At 39.6% G+C, this 27,571-nt stretch overlaps 1 protein-coding gene across 5 annotated transcripts in view; it reads left to right on the forward strand.

The window, feature by feature from the left end:
* Window positions 1-27,571, forward strand: part of TUB (TUB bipartite transcription factor) — a 62,955-nt gene that overhangs the window by 26,697 nt on the left and 8,687 nt on the right. The window contains exons 4-10 of one of the 5 annotated variants that reach the window (XM_032187694.1): window positions 6,314-6,448; window positions 16,391-16,558; window positions 20,096-20,167; window positions 21,075-21,196; window positions 22,067-22,258; window positions 22,799-22,911; window positions 24,020-24,134. In XM_032187694.1, coding sequence (XP_032043585.1) covers window positions 6,314-6,448; window positions 16,391-16,558; window positions 20,096-20,167; window positions 21,075-21,196; window positions 22,067-22,258; window positions 22,799-22,911; window positions 24,020-24,134 — 917 coding nt within the window. Of the gene's footprint in view, window positions 1-6,310; window positions 6,449-16,390; window positions 16,559-20,095; window positions 20,168-21,074; window positions 21,197-22,066; window positions 22,259-22,798; window positions 22,912-24,019; window positions 24,135-27,571 lie in introns of all 5 variants that reach the window. The other 4 variants (XM_032187695.1, XM_032187696.1, XM_032187697.1 and 1 more) reach the window with 4 other exon arrangements.

The following is a 27,571-nucleotide window of genomic DNA, read 5'->3' on the forward strand; positions in this document are numbered from 1 at the left end:
TTTCCACTGGGGAGAGACTTTTCTTTTTGCAGCTCTGAGGAAGGCAGAGATTTGAACAAGTGCCAGATATGCTTTCATTAATATTAACATATTTTGTTGCAGCTGTGGCTTTTTCTTTTTAACTTGGAATTAAAAATGTTTTCAATTAGAAACTCTCTTGAATAATTTTCATGGCAACTTCCAATTTAGAGATTTCGATTAACCGTGTGTTAAAAAGCAAAATTACTTCCTTACTTCTCTTTTTTGACATTTGGCAGCACATCTAGGTGTAATGGTTGTCTCGTTTCTTGAAGAACAGACTTTAGGTAAAAGTCATAGCTCTGGAGTGTTAAGTTTGGTGTGTCATTCTGCTCTTACGCCATGAATGCTGAGAGGGGGTTTTCCGATGGGTGCCAGGCTGCCAACCTACAAGATGGCATTGATTAACCATTCTTTTACAAACACACGTATTTGAGTGTTCATCAAATCTGTGTGTTGCATCCCTGCGTTTCACTGACCTTGAAATGAGGTGTTAGTTTATTTTTTGAAGACAGCCAGGAATGTTCTGTGCACAAGACTATTAATATTGAGAGATCGGGCAGCACTCCAAGTATCATGTGGGCAAAACACTTAACTCCCAATAAGCATATATTCTGAAATCTCCCTTTTGGCCGCAGTCTCTTTACCATTCATCCTTTAAAGCATCTTCTTAATTTATCAGCAGTCATTACCGTGCTAGTACATTTCCAAAATAAACTAACCCCGTAGCAGCAGAGAACAGCAGGTAGCAGGTGGTTTAGAAGTCTTTTTGTGGTTCTTGGCACTGGAAAATTTAAGAAAGTTTAGAGGTAACTGAGAGAAGCTGCTTGAAAAACACCCTTCTCTTTGCTTTAAACTTCTACTTAAAATATATTTACGTGTTACAGTTCAGCGTCAGGGAAGGAGCAGGAGCCTGCAGGTCCCAAAGGGACAGGGAGCCTGGTCACAAGGGTGACCCCAGCACAGGCAGTGCCCTGAGGCACCATCCCACCGGGTCTGAACACAGCTGGCAGAGCTGGCTGCTGCCAACAGCATCCTCGGCAATCCCAGATGCAGCAAGGGATGAACCGGGGTCCCCCCAGAGTGCCAGACAGGGTGGAAGGGGATGGGGCCGGGAGTCGAGGCTGCAGCGTACACGCGAGGGGCCTACTGAGTGGATGAGCTACCTACAGCGTGCCACCAGGCTCATCCCAGGAACCACAGCTAGAGACCAACGCCATGGATCTGGCTGAGCTGAGATCGATCCCTCTGTGGGCAGGGAGTGGGTGGAGGCCACGAGGGAGGCTGGTCAGGGCAATGAAAGCCTATTAGTGCCTCAGGGCCCTGGTACTCAAAATAATGATGTTATTTCTTGCTGTCCTTAATCTGCCTGGTAGAGGCTTTTCATGGATAATTTTATCTTTCCTTATTAGTTGTCTACTTCCCCAAAGAGTCTGATTCATTGCTATTAGCTCTCCATTTCACATGCTGCCTTTTCTTCTCTGCTCAGTGGTCAGACAGCAGATGCCTGGGAGTTGAGAGGAAGCTTTTGTTTAATTCATTCCTTTGTTCTTTCAAAGAAAGTCTCCTTATGGCAATGAGCTCTTGATAATGTCCTCAAGCACCAGCAAGTTCTCCTGTGCACTTGTTCTTTTTCTCTCAGCCCGTTCACGTGCACCTTCACTTAGAGTATTTTCACCTTTGTAAAATCAGCCAGGTCAGTGCATCAGTGTTAGCTACAGAAACTGCAAGGAGTCACAGGGACTTTACGAGTGATAAAATATTCTGAGTCTGGAACCTGACAGTAAAGTGCTAGTTGCAGGGGCAATGCCTTTGATTGTAAGCATTTTGAATAAGAAAGCAAATATTTGTTAAGTAATCAAATAGTGCCTAACACACTAGCATCCTCGCCCTAATTCAGGCCCCTGTATTTATTTGATTTTATCATCAATGTTTTTTGTTTTTGTTTGTAGGCCTTCTATAAAAACTGATAAAATATTTCATTTTACTCTAAAATATGGTGGTATTGCCCATCTTCTGGATACTTCTTATAGGATCCATTGACTTCTAAATGAGCGTAAAAATGCTAAGTTAGTATCGTAATCTAAATAGATTTAAAAAAAAAAAAAAAAGAATGACAGCTCAATTAAGCATTAATATTCACTAAAGCTAACATTACAAAGAAAAGTAGCAAGACATTTCTATGGTGAGATGGAAGAGCGTCTCAGACAACAGTAGGAAAAGGACAACTAATTTGCACTGATTTGTTAAAATTTGCTCTTGACTGAACTGTGTTTTAGCGTTCTTTGCATGGCACTCATTCTGGATTTCACTTTTACCATGAGAGGACATTAATAAAAAGAGTGGATATTTGCTTTATTGAACTGAGCCAATGATGTACACCACATAACTTATCCGTCTAGTTCAGCCTCTTTCTACCTAACGTGTTTTCCAGGCAGATTGTGCAGTGTTTTAATGTATCCATTTCTCTGTGTGTGTGATTTTTCAAGTTTTTCATTCTACGTATAAGGTGCCAATCAAAAATATTGTTTTCTTTTAGTGCACGGCATTTTTATGTGAGAGGGATTGGTAAGTTTTGATTGATAGTTTTTGTTTCTTCCTCTAAGATTGGAAGAGTGTACAAAGTACTCATATCAAGACAAATGGGCATGCAAATGAAAAGAAAAAATCTGCATTTCCATTGCTTGGTACTTTGAAACTAATTTCCTGTGTGAACTTACGTTCATAAAGGCCAGATGGAAAAGCATGCTTTTCATTTTCATTCACTTGAATATGTGTGGATAACTATCTTTCAAGAGTTGTTGTTTGTTTTTTTTTTTTTTTCTTTTTTCAGTCCTGTGTTGTCTGCATTACAGATTATTCACTCACTTAGAAATTGCATAATTTTCTTTAGATGTGGGTTGTAGCTCTGCCCCTGTAACATGCTTTGCTGTCCAGCACCGAACTGTTTAATGAGAGAGACTTCTTTTCCACACTTTTAGCAGTTAGACCATTGCCAAGGACACAGCCCTTTTCCACTTTGATGTGCAGTCATTTTTCACTCATCCGGTACTGTGTTAGTAGCCTACTTGTTAGTTGTTCACCTTTTCCTCTTAGCTCAGATTCTGAAATAATTTTATGGAACCTAACCTAAATATAGTAACTTTTGCTCTTTTCTGTCTCCCCAAAAGTATTTTCAGTAATACCATATTGAGGTTAGTAATCAGCACTGGATTGAACAACCATGGATGAACAACACTAGAGTTCAAACCATGTCACTGTATTATTTGAAAGCTTGCCATTTATCTCAAAGTCATTTTTTTGCAATTTATGGGACCAAAAGAGAATGAAACAACAGGTCTGACAGTCCAGTATTATTTGCTGTTTGGAATTCTGTCTCGACACAGTGCATCCTGCTCTCATTTCTGTCTTGTCTAAATGCAAATCCTAGTACAAACAAATCTAATAGAAATTGAAAAAAATGTCTTTTTTTTTTTTGAGTGAAGATTTTAATAATTTGGAGTTGGAAATACGGGGCAATTGAGTGGATTTTCAAATGTAGTCTCCTAGTGTTTAAGATAAAGATCAATTGGGATTTTTAAAGTTCCCTTTTTTATTGAAATGAATGCATTTTTGAATGACATTTGTGGAAAGTCCTTCCCTGTGGCTGCATGTAAAATTCTTAATTTATTGGTTCTGTGCTACTGCTATCATTATTTTTAACTTCTTAATATCCAATTAAGGACATAATCATATTGTCAGTGAATATTATCCAGGGAGACCAAAGAAAACATTAGTGACTGGACGAGCCTTAGCCAAAGTCTGCTGTTTTTTGAGTAATTAATAGCTAAGAATAAAATGGTGGGTTTTTGTGCATGAGGCAGTATTTTGGGATTAGATCTGGATTTATTCCAGAGGTAGTGATTTAAATGTAATGTTGCAGGTCAAAAAAGCATCCTTTAGAAACAGGAAATTCCGTGCTAATTCTTTCATGAACACAGCTGTAGTATCAGCACATTTATGGGTTAAATTTTATTTTGCAGCCTCCACCACTTATGTATGAAAGTTCTGTTTACCATATAGAGCAGTGATGGTATATGCTCAGAATGGCTACTGGGCTGAAATCTTACCTTATAGATTAAAGTAATGCAAATATTTTCTTCTCTGGCACTTGGAGTACCTATTACTGTGCTTACAATCAGATATCTCTTGCTGGAAGTTACGGGACAAAATTAATTCACAAAGCTTTAGGCTTTTACTTGTTAGATCAAAAGACAGCTGACAAGATGGTGCAGATAAGTCTTTAATTTTTCAATGAACAATGTCAGAACATTTCATCCCTTGCTGTTTAATCATTCCTTTTGGCCAAGTAGATTAAGTTTCATCTGAATGAATGAATATGGCTGTATTTAAAAGGATTTAGAGACCTGACTGGTCATTTAATGTTGGTCATTTGTAAAGTACTGAATTTCAGTTACATGGAGGATTATCATCTTTAAAACAATGAAAAGAACATATCCTCATTTTTAAAGAGAGACTAAGCTATAAATATAGGACAGATTGCTGGGCTGACCAGTCCTACCTATTTAAAGACTGTTCAGCAGGGATACTTTGCTTCCCTGCTTAGTCCAAGGCTCCTTTGGTTCTGTCTTGTTCGTTTTCTCAGTGCTCTGTGGTGCTCAGCAAAAGTACTGCAGTCCTGTGATTTGTGTTCAGTAAAGATGGAACTGAGGAGTTGGGCAGCAACAAGTCATTTTTCTAGGCTGTTAATCACTCATGCCTCTACTGATTTAATGTATTTACTCTATAAAACTTGAGCTCTTCCTCTGTGTAGTGAAACAGGGGTATGTGTTTAGTGAGCGCCTCGGATGCTCATTGTGTAATGCTGTTCATACGGGACTGCTGAGCTGGGGAGGGCAGCTGTGGGTTTGTATGCTGCAGTTAACATAGACATGGCTAAATCCATGTCGTCTTGTTCCTCTGAGGATCCCCTTGGTGTTGTGGTTGCCATTCATGTGCCTGAAGGATTTGGTGAATGGGAAAGTTGCCTCATAGACCAGAAGCTTGGAGAGAATTTCCTTCCTCAAGGGGAGGTTTCCGGCTGTCCACGCATCATGGGGCATCGTTAGGTCAGGGTTTTTCAGGGTTTATGACTTTTGTCAGGGATGTTTTTGAAGAAATTTTATTGGCAGCCATTTCTTTCCAGTTAGGATCCTTAGTGGACTTTATTTTTTTATTATTATTATTTTAAAGAAAGCACTTTAATTTGGGGAAAAGAAAAGGATGATAGGATGCTGGCATCAAGTGCCAGGGTGATATTCCTCTGAGATACGCCACAGTGACCACACGAAGCTGGGGGCAGTGAAATTAACAGCAACCAGCAGCTGATGCTAAGATTTCTTAGTGCTCGCCTACCGGTTGTTTTGCTTGGGGTATGAGGTTTGATGATTTCTTTCTGTATTTCACAAGGGTGATTGCTTTTATATCATTATAAACGCAGTGTTACTTGACTTCAAGCCTTGGTCTGGCCAGAGCAAAGAGCTGCTCTGGGCATTGCTTTCACAGATTGAAATATTGACCTCAAAGTGTGTCATGCGTTTAGAAAGAGATAAAGCCTCATTTTACTTTGAAAACAACCAAGATTGTGTGAATTAATGCTGACATTCGTAGTTTGTGCTATGCATAATATGCTGAGACTTCTCAAAATTAATTTGTACGGAACAAAGGAGGAGGAGTTTTTTAGCTTGGGCTATAGTTTCTTCCATAAAATGCATGGCTGTCCTACTCATGATACTCTGGTATATATGGCTGTGTAAATATGTTTTGAAAATAAAACTGATGATTCCTTGTTTATGGTTTTAGGATATAGTTTTAAGCATAGGCACTACGAAATCTAAATAAAGCTATTCAGCCTTCATGCTGCCACTGTTGATCAGTCTGGCAGAGCTTTAGTGTAAGGAAATGTGCTTCCTGCAATAGCTCAGCAACACATTAATATTCTGATGTTATTTTTGGACTGAAAGTTAGGAGCTGATATATTATTGGAAGGAGGAAAAAAGTTAGGAAATACCTCCCAGTTAACCTAACACTTTTATTTTTTTTTTTACTGTAACTTAGCAATTTCTGGTTTATTTGAATCCCTTCTCTGCATGAATTACCTGAAATGCTAAATTCTGTGACGTCTGCTTACTTCTTTTGCCTTCAAAGAGTTCTCAATTCACTCTCTTTCTTTTTTTCTCTCTCTCTCTCTTTCTCTCTCTCTCTTGTCTCTCTGTTGTTTTTTTTTTTGGTGGGGTGCCCTGAATCTCCCAAGCAGTGCAGGAGGCCGAACAGGAAGATGTAAAAGTGGTAGTGGATGCCCAAGCTCCGAAATCAACTAAAAAAGCCAAGGCAGCAGCTGCAAGCTGTCAGACTGGCAGCACCAGAAAGGAGAAAAAAGGGAAACACAAAGGTTAGCTGCATGCTGCTCAATGTCAGATGTTCAATTGACTGCAAAATGCTTTTTTTTTTTTTTTTTTTTTTTTTTTGTCATTTTTAAATTCTTTGAACATCAATATTTTTCTGAAAATTGTCTGGAACTGATATATTGAAATTTCTATGAGATTGGAAAATGTGTGTGACTTGGACCTATCTCAGCATGTGTGAAGGAGGGCTGAAATTTGTAAACCAAGTATCTCCAAAGGAGCATATTTATTAAAACACTAGAGGAGTAAAAGTGTCCTGATGGAACAGATGCTGATGTTTTCCTGCAGTGTTAAAGAACCGAGAATCACCGTAAACCAAGATGTTTTTTTTCAATCTGCACACGATGTAATTTGGAGGAATGGCCTTAAATTGCAGTCATTCTGTCCAGGCTCTTACTGGGCTTCATGCTGCACAGCGTAGGGGTTAAGTGAGCGTTTTGAAAATAAATTCAACAAAACCAAGGTAACATCCTCAAAGGGTTTCTTCAAGTTGTTCCTTCAGGGTTACTCTATCCTACCTGGCAAATGTATGTAAGGTGCTCGTATGAAAAATTTTCTGCGGTGACTTTGGGTCGGATTAGGTAGACAAAAAAAAAAATATTGAAGAAAGTAATGACTGTCATTGATCAGTCTGTTTAATGATAGTAATGACTAACAAAGGGAATTCTTGAGGTCATAGTATAGGGGCTATATATAGGAATTTTGCAGGACCAGAGCCTGTCTTATTAAAATTCATTAAACCGTATTGCAGCTTAATTCTTGAGATCTGAATCCACAGCTTCTCTATGTCTGTAGTCCCTCCGGGACTCGGTGAGACAGGCTTTAGTGTCTGGCCCCGAGGTAATGAATTTATTTATTTATTTGAAGGAGAAAAATAAAAGAAGTTGGCGTGTACTGATACCTAGGCTTAAAATAATAAGTGAAAGTCAAGGGGAAAATTAACTGAATGTAAAAATTGTCGGCAAAATAAGTGAACAGAAAGCTAATGCTTCTGAACTGGTCATGAAAAGCACAGTAATACGGAAACCAGGTTTTATTCTGAAGTACATTATAAGGGAGAATAAAAATCCTCTTGCTAGCTTAAAGGAAAACCTGTCTTAGGCTGTAACTGAGCATTGTGTGGGGTAATATTTAAAACATTGCTGTATGACTTTGAGACTTTCCCTGGAGTTTAGTAACTGTGACAAAGGTAGTAGCAAGGAGAGTTCTCCGGTTTGACATTTCAGCTGAGCCGTGTAGGGTGCCACAGTGTCCTTTTTAGGTGCTGTTGTATTTTGACTTCCACTGGGAGCTAGAGTCAGTCTTCAGGTTTCACTCAGGCTTTTGCATGACCCTACCCACAATAAACATAAGAGAAAAATGTTTGGATGCAAAAAGCCTGGACAACGTCCTCTGTAGCACTTGTGTTGCCATTATACCAGCGTTTCCTGAGAGGGGAAAATCAAAATCATGAAGGAAAGCTGCTTAGGTAGTGTGGCCTGTGCACTGCTGTATATCATGGGAAGAGTGAGTCCACACAGCAGCTTTGACACAAGAAATCTGGGAAGCCCTGAGGCTGAAGCAATAGGAAATTGCTTTCGAGGGCAGCCATGTCGATGTTTCAGTCCCATAATAAAGGAGTAGCCTCAGAAGTTTTTTTGGGGGCCAGCATGAAGTTTAAGGTTTTTATCTCCTACATGAATGTTAAGGTTTTTATCTCCTACGGTGTGTTTTATCACCTGTATGGACGCTGCCCTGGAGGCTTAGGGAGTGAAGTAGTGGAGTTTTCTTGAGAGGTTGTGGGTCGTGTAGCTGCCCGAATCTTTAAAATCCCTTCCATCACCATTAGCTGCTTGAGAAGAGATTTATGTTTGTGCCTGTGGATTATCTGAGGGGTGGAGGGGCAAGATGACCACTTGTGTTAACATTTCAGCAATCTAGACGTTTCATGCTGAAACTTCAGTGTGTTCTGTAAAGGAACAGGCTGGATGCAGAGGGATGAATGCACTTTATATGCGAAGACAGCATTTTAAAGGTTTCCGTTAGTATTTAGCTATAGTGAGTATTACTTTTCTGAGCAGAGCAGAGCTCTTTGTGCTCGAAGAAAAAAGAGTCTTTAGACCAGATTCTATGAATAGTAAGCGAAGTCAGACCAAAAATCATTGAATTATACATGAATAGCTCTTGAAGCTGTAGTGTAATGATTGTACTCTGGTCTTAGATGTGTAATGCCTTTTTAAGTGGCTTGAAGAATGATGAAGCTGTGATCAGAACAACGTGCTAAAGATAAACGCGAGGGAAATATTAGGTTTAATGAGGTTACACTGACATAAGGCAAGAGAAGGATGTGGCTAATTGCTCATGTAGCTGATTGTTCCTCCTGAGTTAGGGGTCAGTGCATTTTGTAATTCTGTGATGGGTAGCGTGGCACTTATCAACTCTTCCTAAATCTGTGATTAGTACTGGTATCTCGCTCTTAATGACATATCCAATATAATCTGCGCCTATTTTTAGAAAGGAACATCCTTTTTGTGGGAAGAAGCCTGCAAACGCAGTAAATTGATTGTATTTTATAGTAGCTCAGCTCATTAAATTGGTATTTCTGGAAGGTTTGGTCTCCAAGTTTATTGTTGGACATAATATTCAGTATTGGGAAAAATACAAAATGAAACAAATCGATGTGTAAAACGGTGAAAATAGAGGACTGAACTCCGGCTTCATTTGTGACTTTTGAGATGCTAGGAAGGGTGAATAAGGATATTAGTGAACCTGGTGTACAGTGTTATTAGATAGTCCAACAGAAAAGTAATGCAAACGAGTGAAAACGGTTACAACAGGCACCCTGCATAGTAGTACGAATACAAACCTGAGCATCTTTAGAGTATTCTTTCAGAATTAAGATTCCTGAAAGTATTGTAGGCACATGTGGGCACATGTAGGCACATGTGTGGGGTGGTTTGTTTTTTTGTTTGTTTCTTGTTCTTTTTTTCCCCAGTACATGTTTGTGAATTAAAGCTATCTGGTAGAGTGTATTTTTGGCTTTGTGCAGTGAATTGAGCAGAAACAAATCAGGAAGATAAAAAGAACCTTAAAAAAAAATATGCAGAAAACTAGGCAAAGCCAGGACCTAATTCAAAGTGAATCTGTTATGAAAATTCAGAAATCATTCCCTGAAGTTTTTTTTCTAGCTGAACCCCTTGCACTTGCAGCATGTAAGTACTCCATTTATGAGAGTCAGAAAGCAAATGAGCTGCTCTGAAACACAGCACTTCTTCTGCCAGGATGGCTATTTCATGTTTTGATTTGGCTGGCTTCTTCCATGTTTCTTTTCTCTCTTTCACGCCTGCTCGTCTGTTTTGATTTGTGCATCCTGTCTCATTTTCATATGTAACAAGCAACTACATTAATGCTGGCCGACTCAGAAAGCAGCACCATTGGTTGGATAAGCAACATTTTTTCTCACTATAAGACTTCCTTTTCTGATGGGAATAAAAGAGTTTGTGTAGAGTAGATTTATCTTGGCTTCCCCCTGCATTAAAGAGAAGGGGTAGTAGGAGGAACAAATTTGTTTCCACCAAGAAAAGCCCAGTTGTTTCCAGATCTGACAGCCTGTTCAGGCAATGCTTTGGCAACGCGTGAACTTGACGGGGAAGACATCATTTGGCCTCCACAAGACAGAAATTTATGAAAGCACAGTTCTCTAGTTTTCAAATTAAATGTAGATGCTTGGTGCTCAAGTACTTGCTTTTAAGTGACCTGATGCTGTGTTAGCGAGAGCCCTTCCTTTAACTAAAATTTGGACTAAATCACCTCCAGATGTCCTTTCTTAACAAAATTTGTTTTGTTTTGTTTTGTTTTTCTCCCCTTTCCTTAACAAGCAAATACCTTTGTGGTTTTGCATTTGCTTGAACCCATATTGATGGTTGCACAGCCCCTAAGAGAACAGGTATATACTGGGAAATGGCTTATAAAATATTAACAACTGCAGTATACTTCAGGTTATGTGGGCCTAAAAGTATAACAGAAATGCCCCCCACTCCCCACAAACATTTTCTCTTTTGAGGAGAGTTAACACCCAACAGGGATTTTTCTCTCTCTCTTTCTTTTTTTAAGCAATAGAGTTCTAAATTCCTAAAAGCTGTAATTTCCTGATCCTTCATCCTAGCTATTTTATTAGAGCTTCCTAAGCAAACATTCTGAGAAATAACCTTTTTCATTTATTGATTTTTACAGTATTACTTTCCTCTGCTGTACCACTGTTCCAGAGGTAAACCTTATCATACTCGGTGTTCTAACGTCTGGATAGGTGTGGATTTCAAAAATGTAATCAACTCTTGTTTTCGTCTTTTTAACATAAAAAGATCTCTTGAGACAATAAAAGCAGAAGGTTTTGCTTTCAGCTACATTCTTTAAAGGCTGGAAGTTCTGTTTGTTTTGGTGTCAGTTTAATAAAAGTAGTTTTTTCCTGAGGATAAAGTCCTTGTCTTTTGCAGCATTTGTGCTACCACCCCTAAGCTGGAGGAAGCGCTGCTCTGCAATTTGCAACTGCAGCTTTGCCGCTGGCTGCAGCCTTGAGTGTTATCTGTGTCGATATGACTTCTGGTGCAGACCAGTGTTTTGTCTAACCTGGTGTCATGCCTTTGAGGGCACATTTAAAATCAGAAATGAAGAAAAATTTCTCCAGTGTCAACTGCATTTGCTGTCAGCATGTTTGCAGAGGAAGGACATGCCTGTTGCCGAACCCCTGCGTACAGCTGCTGAAGTCAGAAAATGTGGCTTGAGGTCTTGGTCTTCCAGAGACCTCCTGCCTGCTTCAGCCACCTTTGTGGGTCTGATACTCAAAAGGCTTAAATACATTCTTAAACCTTAGTGTGTGAGCAATAGAGCTGATCTCCAATGTTGAATTTGTCTTAAGTACCCTATCAAACGAAAACAGGATTTTTTCTTTCCTGCAGATCTACTTTGTACAGTGGGGACAGAAATACTTGTTTTCTATGCCATGTACCTTTCCTTATATGTATTCTCATTTGTTATTTAGTCACTGAACTCAATTAATTGTCTCTGATGATACGGTTCTTTTTAGTTTCTTTCCTAATTTGCAGATGTCCTGTGAAGAAGTACTTAATTTACAATAATGATTATCTTCAAACAATTTAGAAATCTGTCTTTTTGTGTTGTCATAGGTACAGCATAGATTCTTTGCAAATAATCAGTTAATCATTCTTTCCTGTACTTATAACCTCTTTTAAAAGAACCAAGAGTAAATAACGTTTGCTGAATTTCGTAGCAAGATGTTTGCATGTATAAATACATGCAGGAATGTGATGTATATAAATACAATTTGATTCTTTTCTTGAAAGATCCAGTTATTGGGGATTCGTGTAATATACAGTCAAATGCTTTTATGCCTATAGCTTGTTGTCAGGTTGTCAAATTTTGAATTCCTAACTTATTCAAGACTAATACTGGGCATTGTCCGCTACTGTTTATCAGCAGTACCTTTCTTCATGTTTGTTCTGGTACTCATCTATAGGCAGTGGTTGCTTATCAGTTGCCTCTCTAAGCTTTCCCTGGTCATACATAAATACATAGCTTGTTAATATGTAGTCCTTTCTGCTTTTCTGTCCACTCTCTCTGCTTCCCTCTCCAAGTAAAAGTTTTAAAATGTCATTTTTTTTTATTACCTCTTGAGCAATGAAAGATTTTGCCTATTATCAATACTGTCTGTAAGATTTCAGGTGCTAACATAATGCAGGTGTTGATAATAGTAGTTTGTAGGATGGAAATGCCACTGAATGCCAGTATATTATTATTATTTATTTATTTTTGCTATCTCTGGGTTTCCTCTGAGACATGACTATGTTAGAGTTTACCGGAAGGCTCTTACTGAAGGGACTGATATTCTGGGGGTATTTTCAGTCTCCCTCTTTCTCCCCTGCTCTCCTTCACAGTTGCCTAGAGGAAAATATAAATAATTCCTTTTCTTCTTAACAGGTATTCAAAGACATCACCATTGGTTTTTCTTTACCTGACTTTTGGGAAAAAATGTTTGAAAATCATGAATCTAGCTATAAACTTTTTCTTTTTGGCACAGCCTGCTCATCTTTGCCTTTTCTGACACCGTTCTTAAACAAGGAAGCTTATAGCTATAGGCGTGATGGTTTGCTTTTATTGCACAGTGAACTGTCTGTCCTGTAGGTGTGTGGAAGGACGAGAAGTCAGTGAGGCAAAGAAAGTGAGAACACGGACAGAGATCCACCTCAAGTATCATAATTGTGCAGGCTTGAAAGTGCTTTCAGACATTGTGTTAATTATGCTAAAAATGTCTTTTGAATTATCACTTTCCAAATAGACATAACGTGATAAATATAAAAGAAATGTGTATATCTGCTTGCATTTAATACAATTTTACACATGCGTATATAGCTGCATGAATGCATGCACACACACAAATATTAAATAGTTCATCCTGCATTTGCTGTGAACCATCTATAGCACCAAATATATTTGCTGTTTTTTTTATACAAAACTATAATACAGCAGATGCTATTTTCTTTTTTTTTTTCTCTCTCTGGCTATATCGCCCATTCTCTTAAATGGGGTCAGCAGCAGAACCATTCGTAATGCTTAATAACACACTCCACCAGCGATGCACTCCGCAGAATGCTGAAATTGATTTTTCTTCTTGAAAAGTGTGACCTGCCAGGGTAGCCTTTGTCCTACTGCCTCATGGTACGCGATGTTCCTGACAGCACGGGATGTGAGCGCAGCTGTGCTGCAGGCATCAGAAAGCAGCAGCCTCAGTGCAGTGTCTCATGCCGTCAGAGGCATTTCCTTGCCGCAGATCAGTGTTTGCTTTGAAGAAGAATAATTAAGATGGTTTGTTCCCTTTGGAATGGGTTCTCAAAATGAGGTTTCTAGTGTCCAAAGCTTAATAAGGGAGTAGATATGCACAAGGTATGAGCCTTTTGTTAAATTTATGGGTGCTTAATGCTTGAAATTCGGAGTATTATAGTGAGAACCTGACTTGAGGCAGTCACCTTAAAGTTGATGGATAAAGCTGTTAAAAATACTGCAGTGGATCTGAGCAGCTCTTGTGTCTGTTCTAGAGCACCTTTGCTGTAGTACGTATCCTGAAATAACTCACTGTCAGTAAAAATGCTGTTCTGTTCACTGCCGTATTATACCTGCAACATCGGGAATTACGCTGTTCAATGTATAATTTGTCCCTGCTAATGTACTGTAATGAAGAGTGTTTTTATTGCCCAAATATGTATGCAAATTTTGGGATGCCATAAACTCTTTACGTTTCCATGTGTTAGTGCTTTTCTCAGTTTCACTGCTTAGTTAACTGCAGTCATTGCTTTTATAGGGTTTGCCTTTGTTGTTGTTCTGTACAATAAATGACCTGATGAAATTCCTTATGGTTGTACTGTAAGGGGAGATAAATAGCATGTTAAGTTTACCTTATCCATAGCTTTCAGTGTTTTGTTTTGTTTAGTTTTGTTTGTTTTTTTTTAACCTCTTTTGGAACTAGAATCTTTCAGGTCCCTTCCAACCCAAGCCATTCCATGTGCTTTATTTAACTTAGCCTGTGTAAGATTCAAGCGTGGGTGTATGCAACATCTGTGTCACGCTGTGTGAGTTAGAATGTTAGCTAAGAAAAATGTCAACAGTGAACAGATTTGTGTTGTAAATTGTCAGACTCTTTGACGTAGCAATCTGGTTGTCCGGTAAACTAGAATTCCTTCAGACAGCATGAATTTCTGTAAAGCTGAATGCAGATTTTATATTTAGTTTTTAGTAATTTAGTAGTGAAGATTGTGGATTGCACTTGTTGCCCAGGATGGAGTCTGCCAAGCCGCAACAGCTCCTGAAAGATGACAACCGAGGAGAGAAGAGCAGGAGCTCTTAGGCAGCAAACGGCATAAAAGGCCAACACTAAACTAATGGCGTTCCAAACTTCAAAGGGGATACTGAAACTTTTGAAGAATTTGGAATGATTTGAAGAGTGGGGGATCTGAAGGCCAGGAAAACATGTGGAGACAGAAACTTCAGTTCCTTTAATTGATCAAAGATAAGGTTAAGAGGTGCTTTGATGAGGACTGACTTCTGAAAGGGCAAGGCACTTGATAGTATAGGAGGTCTATTGCCTAGCTGATGAAGGTGTAAAAATAATCAGGTAGCCAGAACTCCTTAGGCCAGTTCAGACGGAGTCACTGGTGCTGAACACGGGGGGTAATTTATCATTAGAGCAACGCTTGTGGGGTTGCAGCGCATTCTGCATCACAACGAGAGCCTGAAACTCTCCTTCTACAAAGGTGATAGAAACATTTCCATCTACTTTATTTAGGTGTTCAAGGTTGGATGGTTTATTTGTTGTTAGTTTTATGGTAACTAAATCAGGACTTACAGGGTAGGTGTAGAATTTGCCAGAAGAGGTTCTGCATGATGCAGCGGGGTCAATAATTCCTTCAGACCTTGAAATCTGAATGTGTGAAGTGTCAGTCACGTCTGCTTTGGTTTTGTCCCTCTCTTTTCCACCTAACCTGAAAGTTTTTAAATACCTCTGCAGTCTTGTTAGATGGTAGCACGGTTAGTGCTGCTGCTGATAAAGTGGACCACTTTATTTTCCAGCAGGGCTTCGCACCACAGTGGCAGTAACAGTAAGTATGGTGAAGTACAGTTAAGCATGCTAATGTGTAATCCAGTTGTCTTTTAACGCAAGTTGACAGCTGCTGGCAAAAAGGGTTGAAATGGTAATCTTGGAGACCTCTGCTACATATCACAGGCTGAAAACGTAGCCCAACATGTAGTGCCCCTTCGTACGGGATTTATTCTGCTCCATTTGGTCTGAGGAGCACCATATTCTTTTACTGAAATAGCTCTTTGTAATGCTTGCTAATTCTCCATCACGTTGCTTATTAACAAAGCTTTTAGAACAGCAGCAGCATACAGGCTTAAGTTATTTACTCTGTCTGTAAATGATGATAGTACCATTTCTATCGGTGCCCAAATGCATTTCTATATAGCTGGTTTATTTTATTTATCATCACTTCATTTTAGCTAAGAGTGGCACACTTGCAATCTGCTATTTCAGTCTGCTGTCCTGAAGAAGGAAACGAAGTTAGCTTGTGATAAGAATACTCCTTCCCCACCCCATTTTTTATTTTATTTTATTTTTTTTTCCCCCAGAGGCTAATTATAGCAGTAAGGAGGTAAAAATAAATAAATAAAAAATAAACGTTTCTGGCTATCACCAGAACTCCTAGAGTGGCAGCCAGGCTGAGGATGGAAAATGCCTCTGGGACAGTCTGGTCCCACACCCCTGCTCAGAGCAGCTTGCCTAGGGGCATGCCCAATCCGGTTTGAAGCAATATTTATTATCTTCAAAGAGTTTCATTCTGGTCTTTTATCTGTATGGCAATTTACTAACTTAGTTGGCATAGTTAGTCTCGGTAATCTGCTGATCTTCCTGTCATATGTGCTGTTAGATCAGCAGGTGAATTTTCTATGTTTCTGAAACTTTGAAGAATGAGTTCATAATGGTAGCCTTTGTGTCTTAGAGGGCATAATATGGGGCTCAGGTTTATCTATTTCTGAACCAGTTGTGACCTGCTAGGAAAGCTGCATCCGTTTGCTTTGCCTATCCTCTCCAATTGATTTCTGTTTAGTATTCAGTGCCTCTGGTGCATGGATGTGTTGCTTTCAGGATGAGGAGTGCAGCAGTGACATTTTGATCACCTCTTGGAGATTCTAAAGTGTGGCAAGTGGGGAATGAGACTTTTGCCTTGGGGGTTGTTGTAGTCTTGTTTAAGTCTATAAAATATTATTAAATATGAGCATGTGATCTTCATTTCTTAGAAAAGATGCTTTTTATGAGGGAAGGATTATCTTTGCAGTAACTTCTTGACACAATGATAACCAAGGCTTTTGCTGTTGTCTGACAGGAATTGATGGCCCAGCTGCTTTTCAAGATGATGTTCAGAAGACAGGAAGTCAAGTGCAGATTCTCACTATTGGGCAATCTAGCCATGATGAAGATGATGGAGAGAAGATGGCCAGTGGCCAACAACAGCAAAGCAAACAGGATCTTAGAACAGCAATGCAGAAGAAGGGTAAGTAGCCAAAGCCACCTTTGGATTCTCAATGCTTGTTTTATGTATGTTGACTCCTCTTCCTATTCTCAGGCTCAGCCCTAGCCTAAGCAGAGATCGGTACTCTGTGCTTCTCCCTTTCCAAGCCTTTTAGGCTTTGTCCTATTCTGTCCGTGAAAATAATGAAGTTCTCTCTTGTCCCAAGGAACAAGAGCCCTCCAGACTCTCAGGGATGCGGCGTTCCCATCTGCAGTGCAGTGCTGCTTTTGAAGCACCAAGCAGATGCTAATACTCATATCCATCTGCTGCGTTTTGATATGACTCTCAAAATCACATACTTGAGGGCTGAAGAAGAGTATGGAATAACAACATTTAAACTAGAATATTAATTTTAATTTTGCTGTCAGCTAAACTCTTCATAGTTTCACAATGTGTGTTCATGCTTGCAGAGGTGAAAATTACAAAACTGTGCATTCTGCAGCATTTCTCACGCACAGTTCTGAAATGCTCTGGATTTTTTTATTTTTTTTTTTCTGAAGGCATGCATGATTTGGGAGCTAGATTGTGTATGTACGCATTCATGCATCTATGCCTTCCTTCCTGCAGTGCTATTATGTCTTGTTAGACATTAACTGTAGGAAGGAAAAAATCCTAAAATCTTCACAAAGCTTTTACTGAAGGCATTTACTTAGGGGTTGTTCTTCTTCAGTGTATAGCTTTTGAAGCTAGGATGGCCTGAGCCAAGAGTACTCTGACGCTTTAAGAATAAACTCCTTGTGTATAAAGAGCAAAATATAAGTGCAAACTTGACTCATCTAAAATAGACTATTCATACCTAAAAGCACGCTTCTTGTCTGCAGAGCAGTTCTCACTATGATTCGTTTTTTCTGGGACATTACTCTGCAGATGTGAGCAGCTTCAACTGAAATGGGCAGGTTTTATCCAAGTGGGGCACTTCCTGGGCATTTGAGTCAGAGGGATGTTGGCATGACTAACTAGTGCTGATCTGTGTGGTGATTGTGTTGCCTTAGACCATGGCTCAGAATTTTTAATAGCCAGGCACACTACTTGCTAAGGCTGGTTGACTTTAAAAAAAAAAGATTATCAACAGACTTCTCAAATTAGGTCAGAGCACTCAGGTTTTTACTCTGGGGTACGTTTCTATTTTTGATGTTTTTTCCAGGTTAACGTATATTTTTATTCTCTCCTTTATTTCCCCAATAAAATCAGTAAATAGTATGACCTTTTTTAACCCCTCTTTGAGGATACTCCTGATTAGAACACAACACTGCTAAGGCTGGTAGACTGCTATGCTTCAAACCTATGGAGGGGCTTTTCTTTTTTTTTTTAAGTGGAAATGTTGGGGTTTACTTATTTTTGAGAACAGAGCTATCGTCTGTGGGACACAAAGGTATTAAGACAAGACTCCAACTAGTAGTATTTCTAGAAAATATTTTTTACTTTGCATATGTGGTTTGCCACGTGGTACTGATAAAGGAGGCTTGATAGACTGTTTTGAGCATCCCAGAAGTCATGGGAACCTTTACGCAGAACTAGAGCTTTTCGTTAGTTTCTCACTTTTGCTTCGTGCTTCTGGCATGTCTTTATCGGCGTATCCCCATTGGTTTGAAAAAACCTTTAGAATTGCTGTCTCGCATTGGTGGTCCTCTTGCATGGAATAGGAGCAAAAGGAGAAAATCACAGAGGTGGCTGCTAAGTGTCCTGATGGGAAAGGGCAGGTCAAGCCCCATTAGGTTTGTTTAGCTCTGATCTGTGCCTGTTCTGCTCTTTGATTCTAACTTTGTGGAGAGAAGCCTCTCTCAATATGTGTATTTCTCCTCACTGAGGTTCACCCTGCAGGTTCAGTTACAAGACAAAGAGGCCATAGGCTACTTGAATGTGAAGAGAATATGCTGCTTGCAAGAAAATGCCAAACATTTTATTTGATTTCTCCATCTGTTGGAAGTTGGCATAGCTAGAATCATTTTCTTCTTGCAGGAAATATTCATCCTTTAGATTTCAGATTTAGATTTTTAGATTTTAGATTTAGATTTCAGGAGTCTTAATACATAGAAGTCATTGCTGGCAAATGAGTCACTAGGACAGAGCCAGACTTCTGTAAGTTTTAACACTGAATAATTAACATTCAGTCTTCATGTTTATCAGTTTCCTCCATTTCTCTGTAAAGACTTGGAATGAACAATTTGGTTGTAGTTCTTTGCCACGTGAAGTTACAGCTGTTTTGAAACTTAGGGAAGGAATAGATTTAATTTCTGGGCTCAAGAACAACACAGGAGCTCTTTGAAGCATTCTCCCCCACAGGTCCTGAGTGCAGACTTTCTAAGACAGGCACAGAATTTTCACCAGCAAAATATTGGTGGTGAAATACATAGCATGAATGTAGAAATAAACTCTTTGTCTGTCCATGCTAGCATATCCAAGCGTGGCTTTTCTGCACAGATGCCAGCTGAAGAAATGGATTGCCTCTGTTAACCATGCATATTTGACTAGAACATCGGCTGTCGTTATTAAGAACTAATGTTTGCAATTAATGAGCGTGTGATTAATAATGAGTGAGTTCTGCAGGCTTTAAAAATACCTCTTGACCTGTGAACTCAGCCTTATCCTGCATAACCCGATCCTATTGAAACTTTTTGCTGTCATGCTGGATGGTGTACGTGCAGACTGGGGGAACTGAAGAAGTAGATAATGAGACCATTTGCAGTGCAACTGAATGAAAAACAAAAATTGCATGTGCTTCTATTTCACTTCTATTCGCTCTTACTGCTTTGGTGTTGTTTTATTATGCAGTATGCATCTAGTGTCAAAAGCTGTTTTAAAGGGATATGCATTCAAGTTATTAGAAGCAGCAATAACATTTAAAGAAGAAGTGCTCTTTGATGTCTATTTTCTTCATACAGCTCCAAAATTTGAAGTGAGGAAAACCATTATGGATACTGTCTCCAATATTTATATTTCTTACATTAGTTTGGTTTGGTTCAGCCTCTGCTTGTTGCAGACCGAGCTCATATTCCAGAGACTAAGTTGCAGCAACGTCTGATGCGTGCTCGTGAAGTCACAGAAGAACCATTTAGATAGCCTGAGTAATATAATTAGGAGGCACAGGGCTTTAAGTAGAATTTAGGCCATCCAACTATGAGTCTGAATACTTTTTTCAATGTTCCTGAATAAATATTTGTGTAAAATCTGTGTATATCAGGTGTGTTTATCAGCTTATTTTGTGCATATTCAAAAATAGGCCAAAAACTTACCGTGAAGGGCACGCCATTCACAGAAGTGTTTTAGCACGGCTGGTAAGCTTGAGCTCTGAATGAGGGCTTTATGACTTTATTCAAAACACACCAAAGAAAGTGACAGCAGGTATAAGCAGGTGGAAGGTGAATTTGATTATGCAGAAAGACACGATGTCCCTAATTGAAAATTGTGGCAGCAGTTATTTTGTCCCACTGAGTAAGCCTTTAGTCCTGTGAGGAGTCAGGCTTGTTCACACACTTAAGGGTTTGCAGAATCAAGCCCATGGATTTTTTCCTTTCCCAGATCCCCATGCAAATACATCCTGGTCCTCTTCCACCTCCCAATCCAGTCTTGTCGCCCTGGATCATGTTCCTGGTAAGTACAGAAGGAAAAAGTTAATTATGCCCATGCTTTTTAGCTCTGGAAATCTTTGCATTTCGTTTATCCTTCTGCATCAGACTTACCAACAGTGGAAATTCAGGACCAAGTTTTTTCTATTTTTTGGGGGGAGAAAAAAATGCTGCGTAGGTTGCCTCTGATATGTGAAACCTGAGTACAGGGTGGCTTCATCTGCATGATACTCCTTGAAAAACTAGGCCTGGCAAATGTCCCACCATTGACACTTTCTGCTGCCAAATCCTGTTTGATGTTCAAAGTTTTGTTCCCCTTTGAAATGTCTGAGGTTTTGAATTCTTCTTTTAAAGTCAAATTTTTAAGTGCTCTAAGGCAGTTCCTATGGCCTGCACTGATACCGCTTTTTACATGGAATAAATATGCATAAGAACACTTCCTTGATGTGAATGTTTTCCTCTCACTGTTAAGATCTGTGCTTTATCCGATCTCCTAGGAACAGTTAAAAGTGTGCTGTAGAAGGGTTTGTATTTTAATTGGTACGGTTTCCAAATGGCTGCCATAGGTTGTCCACTCAGCTTCAATTTCAGGTTTAAGATTTTCGTTGTGTTTGAAGTCCTTGATGGGATTTAGAAGATTTGAATTTATTTTCTAGCTGTATATTGTTCTTGTATCAATGTGTACCTCAGTCCTCCCTGTGGAATGGAAACCTTGCTATTTCCTTTCTCATTTGCTGAAATGTGTTGGCTTCTCATGCAGGTGCTGTCTCAGCCACGTATTATTTGTACAGCGCCTCATATAGCGACCCCCCCCACGCACACACCCTCTCTCACCTGTGAGCCTAAAGGTGCAACAGCATAAATGGTGTTCTACATCACGTATGGGCAGATTCAGCGTGTTAGTATTTCATAGGGCGCTGCTTTCTCCGCAGGCATTTCAAGCAGCATGAATTTTGATGAGGAAGAGGATGAGGAAGACGAAGACAGCTCCAGCTCTTCACAGCTAAACAGTAACACCCGGCCTGGTTCTGCCACAAGCAAGAAATCCAATAAGGTAAGGAGTCAGTACCAAAGCAGGAGCATGTTGGTTTCTGTGTACTGCATCACTTCAGAGAACACTCAGGACAGGCCTGGCTTTCCTGTTTTGTTCTCAGTATACACTAAAGCATCTCTGAAGTGATTTACTGTGATAGTTCTCAGTTCACAGAAGCAATGAAAATAATGACTAGGAGTAATGAATAGCAAATATTTTCTGAACTTAAATGAAGAGAAAGGTAAACAGTAAATATTTACCTTTCTGCCTCTTGTGGGTGCCCAGAAGGGTCTACTGCCTTTTTCTCATCATTTTCCCACCCTGCTCTTGCTGCTACTATCTAAAGGTAAAATAAGGCTTCAAATATTCTACATCACGAGCTCTTGCTAAACCAGTGGATGGTGGCTGACTCTTTTATGTACTGCACCAAATTCTCGTCCCTTTTGGAGTTCTCTCTAGCTTAATCCATCTCTCACCATCCCATTTCTTCCTTTAATCAAAGACCATCACTGTTCTTGGATATGAGCCTTCTCAAAAGAGAAATACGTTGAGATGGGAAAGTGTGAGCCAGGGTCTGCTTTGTAACATTACAGCAATCTGATCGTGCAGCTGCCCTGTTCTTTGCCAGATGTGTCTGTTTGCTCAACGTCAGTAGGATAGAGAAATTCCCTATGGGCCTTTGGTAGCCAAGAACTCAACCAATTGGATAGGGAGAGGTACTTAGCTTGGTAAATTGCCTTGAAGCCACCGAGCTATCAGAACAGAAAAGACAATATGTCCCGTTTGTTTGTTTGTTTGTTTTTAGTGCAGCTGTCATCAACTGCCACTCCTTTGTACCTAAAACCTTGTAACTCAAAGCTGAGGAAACCTGAGCTTTGCTTTCTGTTTTAGGAAGCGGCCTCAGCCCCTAGTCCTTCCACAAATGAGCCTCTCATAGATGTCGATGACCTGGAGGAATTTGCTGTCAGACCTGCTCCACAGGGTGTCACCGTCAAATGCAGAATCACAAGAGACAAGAAAGGAATGGATCGAGGGATGTACCCTACCTATTACCTCCATTTGGAAAGGGAGCATGGTAAAAAGGTCATAAAATACCTTGAATGGCATATCAGTTGCATCTGAATATATATATATATATAAAAAGTCTGAAGAAGTTTACAAGGAAAATATAATCTTGTATTTTATATGCCTTCTCACTAAGTTCTGCCCTACTGTCTTTCAAAAGCAAAACAACAGTATCAGTTTGTTCTGCTGCCTGTCTTCACATGCCTAATCTTTGGCCTTAAATAATCCATGCATGGCACCTTAATGTGACAGCTGCATTCTGTGGCCTGAAAAGCATCTATTTCAATACCAGTGGAAGGGAGTGCAACCTAGAATTAAACATTTAACAAAATAGGTTGGATTTAATTATTTAAACCATAAGTAATGGACTGAGTGGTTGAGAAGTTACTTTCTCTTCCTGATTTTTATCTGTTTTTGCTAAGTCCCAGGAGATCTTCTGTTTGCTAATGGTGCTGGAAGACAGAAAAATTGCCTATGGTTTCCTTATATCAAAGCAGGATGTGGTGTGTGCTAACCCCTTTGGCATTCTAGAACATGGTGTTTTTTTGCACTGCTTAGGTTTTTCTGTTAGCTGGAAGGAAGCGAAAGAAGAGTAAAACCTCTAATTACCTCATCTCCATAGACCCAACTGACCTGTCTCGGGGTGGAGAGAGTTTTATTGGAAAACTGAGGTAAACACTGATACATCTAAGAATTTATATACATAGAGAGAGAGTATAACATTCATTTGAAATAAAGAAGTCTTTAATCATCGTGACTTCGTAATTGGAGTTTTGACTACATCATGTGATAAATGGTTTTACAGTTTACCATTTTTCAAGTCATATCTTTGGAATTTCTCAAGTACTTATGAAGCCACGTTTTATTAAAAGTCAGCAGACTGGGGCTCCTAAATGCTCATAGGCCAGATTCCCAAGGGTGTATGGGCATCCAAAGATACAGACAAGTTATCTTAATGGAATTTAAAGAAGTACATGAGCAGATTATAACTAGCTGCTGTTGATATTTCGGGAGTTCTGTCTTAAATAATTTGAAAATCTCCTGAGTTTTGCTCATTCCTTAAGATCTTAATTAGAGTTATTTACATGTACTGGAATTTGCTCGGAATCACATGCTTCTTTTCTGTCTGTCACCCCATCATACATCAGTCTTGTTGATACCGATACGGTGCCTCTCAATGTATGCTTAGATTGTCTGTGCCGGAGGAGAGGGACCGTACCCCTAATTGCTGTTTGCCTGTGTGAATCTCAGAACTTAATGTACTGCTGCAATGCAAACACAGAAGGAGGATAAAGCAGTGTTAATGTTTTCTAAATCGTATTTTGCACTTCTTGGTATGATTTCCATTTAAATAGTAAAGACCAATCTTATTTCTAACCTTACGAAAATCACTGTCTGTAGTCTAGTGGAGCTCGTAATTAGGTAAGAAGGCAGATGGTTTTGTAGAGAGTAAGCATACTGAAAAAAGAAAAAAAAAGAGAAAAAAAATCAAACAAATAACCCTAACCCCACCTTATTGCCTTCTTGAATTTACTAGTTTACGAGATGTGATGAGAAGTCTTCAGTGTAATGATAGGAACCTTTGCTGTGCTCTGCGCTACCTTGACATTTTTGTTATGGCCTTTAATTCAGGAGGTGCCATTCAGTTGGGATTAGAGTTAACAACTATTTGTACTTCATATTATTTGTCTTTTCTCTGGGGCTACAGTGCAGTAAAGGATAGATGTTTGAGGCAGTGTAATTGACAAATGGTGATTGGATTTTCCATTTTTTTGATAGATCAAATCTTATGGGAACTAAGTTTACAGTTTATGACAATGGAGTAAATCCAATGAAAACAACATCAAGCCTGGAAGCGAGTATCCTGCGTCAGGAGCTAGCTGCTATTTGTTATGTAAGTACTGCTCACAGGCAAAATATGCAAGAAAGGGCAGCTCAGTTTCTGAAATAACACACTGAATTTCCTTCTCACTTAAGATTATGTAAGTCAACATTTATGCTTTGACGTAATGAAACACCTGATCTTCACCAGAGAAACCGGGAAATTCGGTAGAAAGTAGAGGTGAAAAATGTCGTGCATAGAACCAGGTTGCCCAGTTCTCACTTTTGATCAGAAGACGTTGGAGCTCTTACATAACCCCCCAAAAGTAGGATGCTTCACAGACTGCAGGCACCATCTGGGGGAGCCTCCTGAACTGGGAGAAGTTGTGTACCTGGAGTTGCTGAACTAAGTCATGATCATTTATAATGACATTTTGGGGGAGGCCCCTCTGATCCAAAACACATAGCTGGACAGTTGGGTCTGCAGCAGTGGCTAAGAGACTGGCATAAAAGCTCTAAAAATCCTTTTTACCTGGAAAGCAAAACAAAACAAATCAAATTTGTTTTTCAAAATACGTTTGAACGAGAGAAAACTGCTTCTTATAGGAGAGTAAATAGCTTTTGTCAGAAGCAATGCAGACAACTAGGACTTGGAGCACAGTTGGTGTTGTGGAATGGCTACAGGATGACTAACTGCTTTGCTGAGAGTGTTCTGCCCAGAAATCTCTGGGTCCAAGTAACTCTTCTGATTTGTATATGCAGTCCTATAGAAAATTTTCTGTTTTCCTAAATCAACAACTGACCAAAATATTCAGGAATCACTTTCTGAAAAGTTCTTATCTAATTCTAATCAAGAATGCCAGTTCAAGGTCTAGCTGTCACAGCATTTCACCAGCATATGCACAGAATGTGTCCCTGGAAAGGTCAGCTTCGGGATGCAAGAAGCAGTGCGCCTGGTAGCTTTAAGCAAGAAAGGAAAAGGAAAGCAGAGACCCATCCTTACCATGTAAAGTGCTGAGAGCACCGAGGTGACAGTATTAACTTTTAGTGTTCTTTTTCTGCTGCTTAGTTTGTAGTTTTTTATGTGAATATTTTATAAATTGTGCATTTCTTCATATGCACTTATTTGGGCACGTGGTCTCTGCATGCACACAAGTGCTCAGCATGGTCCCTCTGTACCGGTTGGATTTGAAACTCTGAGAACTTCAGAAAATCCAGATAGCAGGATTTAACAACAGAGTCCAGGATTTGATGTCAGTTTGTAGGTCAACTGAAGTTTCAGTAGGAACCTAGAAGAATTTCCATATTTAAAAAAGGTAATTTTACTAGTTTACACAGGAGGGCATTCTCTAGCACTGGGTAACTAATCATTTGGTGCAAAATGGAAATGGAAATAGAAAACAAAAACAGTTTTAAAAAGTTATATATTGAAAAATTCGGGCACTGTTTGTATAAGGGAGCAACACTGATATTTGAACAATTAAAAATACCAAATAAGAAACTCAGTTGCAGTCAGCAGAGGTAATGAGAAGTTGCAGCGCACGTGTTGGAAAGAACAGAACCACAGTCCCTGTTTGGAGAATGTGGATAAGACTAAGGCTGGTTTTATATGCCTGTTTGCAGATCAGCAGTTTAAAACTTGTACATTTGTATAAGAAAATGACTCATTCCACTGATGTCTTAATACTCATGGCAAAAGGCAGCAGGCTTGCCGGTGTGCTATGTCCAGAGGACAAAAGGAAATCTAAATTAAGTTTCATTAATAGTTAGGTTTGCTAAGGTGAGATAATGTTCCTGAAAGCAGCAGAACCACAGCAAAGAATGCCGTAAAGAGCACTCCTGAAACACCCTTGTCCTAAGGTAACTTAATTCTTGCCTTGAGATTTTTCCTGCAGCAAAAAATTTTAGTAAGCAGTATCTTGAAAGTGCCACTATGCAGTTCACTGTGTCTCAACTCATCCAATCAAGTACCCATCTGGAGAGCAAGCTGTACTCGCTCCCACCAATTCACCGAGCCTGACCTGCTGAATCTTCGGCAGGTCTCGTTTATGCAGGCAGAAGGTAGCAATATCTGTCATTAATTGTGGGATAAACAGAGAGCTCTCATTGTGGAGTTCACCTTAAGATGTGTTTCAAGCAACGTGAGTAATGTTAGTGCAAAGACTGAGTTTCATCAGGTGCTCTTACCCATTTTTACCTTTCTCGATGATGGCAGGCTAGCACACTAATAAATCTGCAGCAGCACCTAATGGCTGATTTCAGCATCGCTTGGCAGAATTTATCAAGAAACAAGGAGACCTAACTGTACCTTTTTGTACCAGGATTTTCTGCTCCAGGTTCCTTTATAGCCATAGGATCGCACAATTCAGTTGGCATCAGATTCTACAGGCAGGGAGCTCAGCTGGCATTGTGAGGTGTGACTCAGGTTTCAATAAAGCCAGAATAAAACTACGTATTCATGATTAGGCCTCAATCACTTGCATTATACTCTCATGTAGTGGGGTTTTGTGGTTTTGGGTTTTCTCTGACAATCTGTGTTTCTACAGAATATATTAAGGAGAAGGCATGCCTGTGCAAATCCAAGTCCGGAGAGGAAAGTTGCTGAAGTAAAGACAAATATGGGATAATGAAATTGCGAGTCTCCTGGGAGCTGCTGGCATATACAGCGTACAGCTTTTATCGTGGCAGCTATTCCCAACACAGTGAATAGCTGCCATAGTTTTACGAAAGTGTATAATAGTTTAAAAGCAACACCGGGGAGAGGGTCTGCACTCTTTCAGTCCAGTTTGTTGTGACCCATGCCTGCAGGAGCAGCTTTGCTGGTTGGACACAGGCAGAGAGTGCAGCTTCTCAGCAACACTGCTGGGCCAAGACCGTAGCTGATTTAAATCTGTAGAGCTCTGCCAGCTAACAGCAATTATGTGGAGCTCCCATGTAACTCAAGACTGCCAGTGACATTAAAATGGTGTGAAATGTTCCCTATGTTCCCTAATAGTGCTGTTGGTAGTCTTGAATTTGCACACGCAAGTAGAGAACCCGGGAGACAAGGGAAAATAATTTTGGTTGGTGCAACGCAGATTGGAAAGGTCTGCTCTTAATTTAAGCTCCTCTTTTATGCACACTGTTTTCCTCATCTATTCTATGCTTGTAGAGTTTTAATTCTGTATCTTGAGTTTAGCAAAAGGCTCACGTTTGCCAATAAATGTTTGGTGTAATTGGTGATTGATACAATGTGCAGCTAGAAACCATTCCTTTAGCATTTGGCAGAAAGACTGAGTTTACGTTTCTGAATAAATCCCAAGAATACAGTACTGTTGTTTCAGAGTGATAGCACTGCTTCTTGGGAGGGAAGTGATTCAGCACTATTATTTAATTTTACCTTGAACAATGTCTTCAACCAGTCAGCATCTAAATGAATTGTGGATAGCGTAACAGCAGCTTGATGAGAAGAAAAGCTTGTAAGGCATTGCAGAGAAGACCAAAATTGTCAGCAGTTAGTGGAAAATAAGC

The sequence above is a fragment of the Aythya fuligula genome, chromosome 5 (genome assembly GCF_009819795.1).
Source record: "Aythya fuligula isolate bAytFul2 chromosome 5, bAytFul2.pri, whole genome shotgun sequence".
Lineage (NCBI taxonomy): Eukaryota > Metazoa > Chordata > Aves > Anseriformes > Anatidae > Aythya > Aythya fuligula.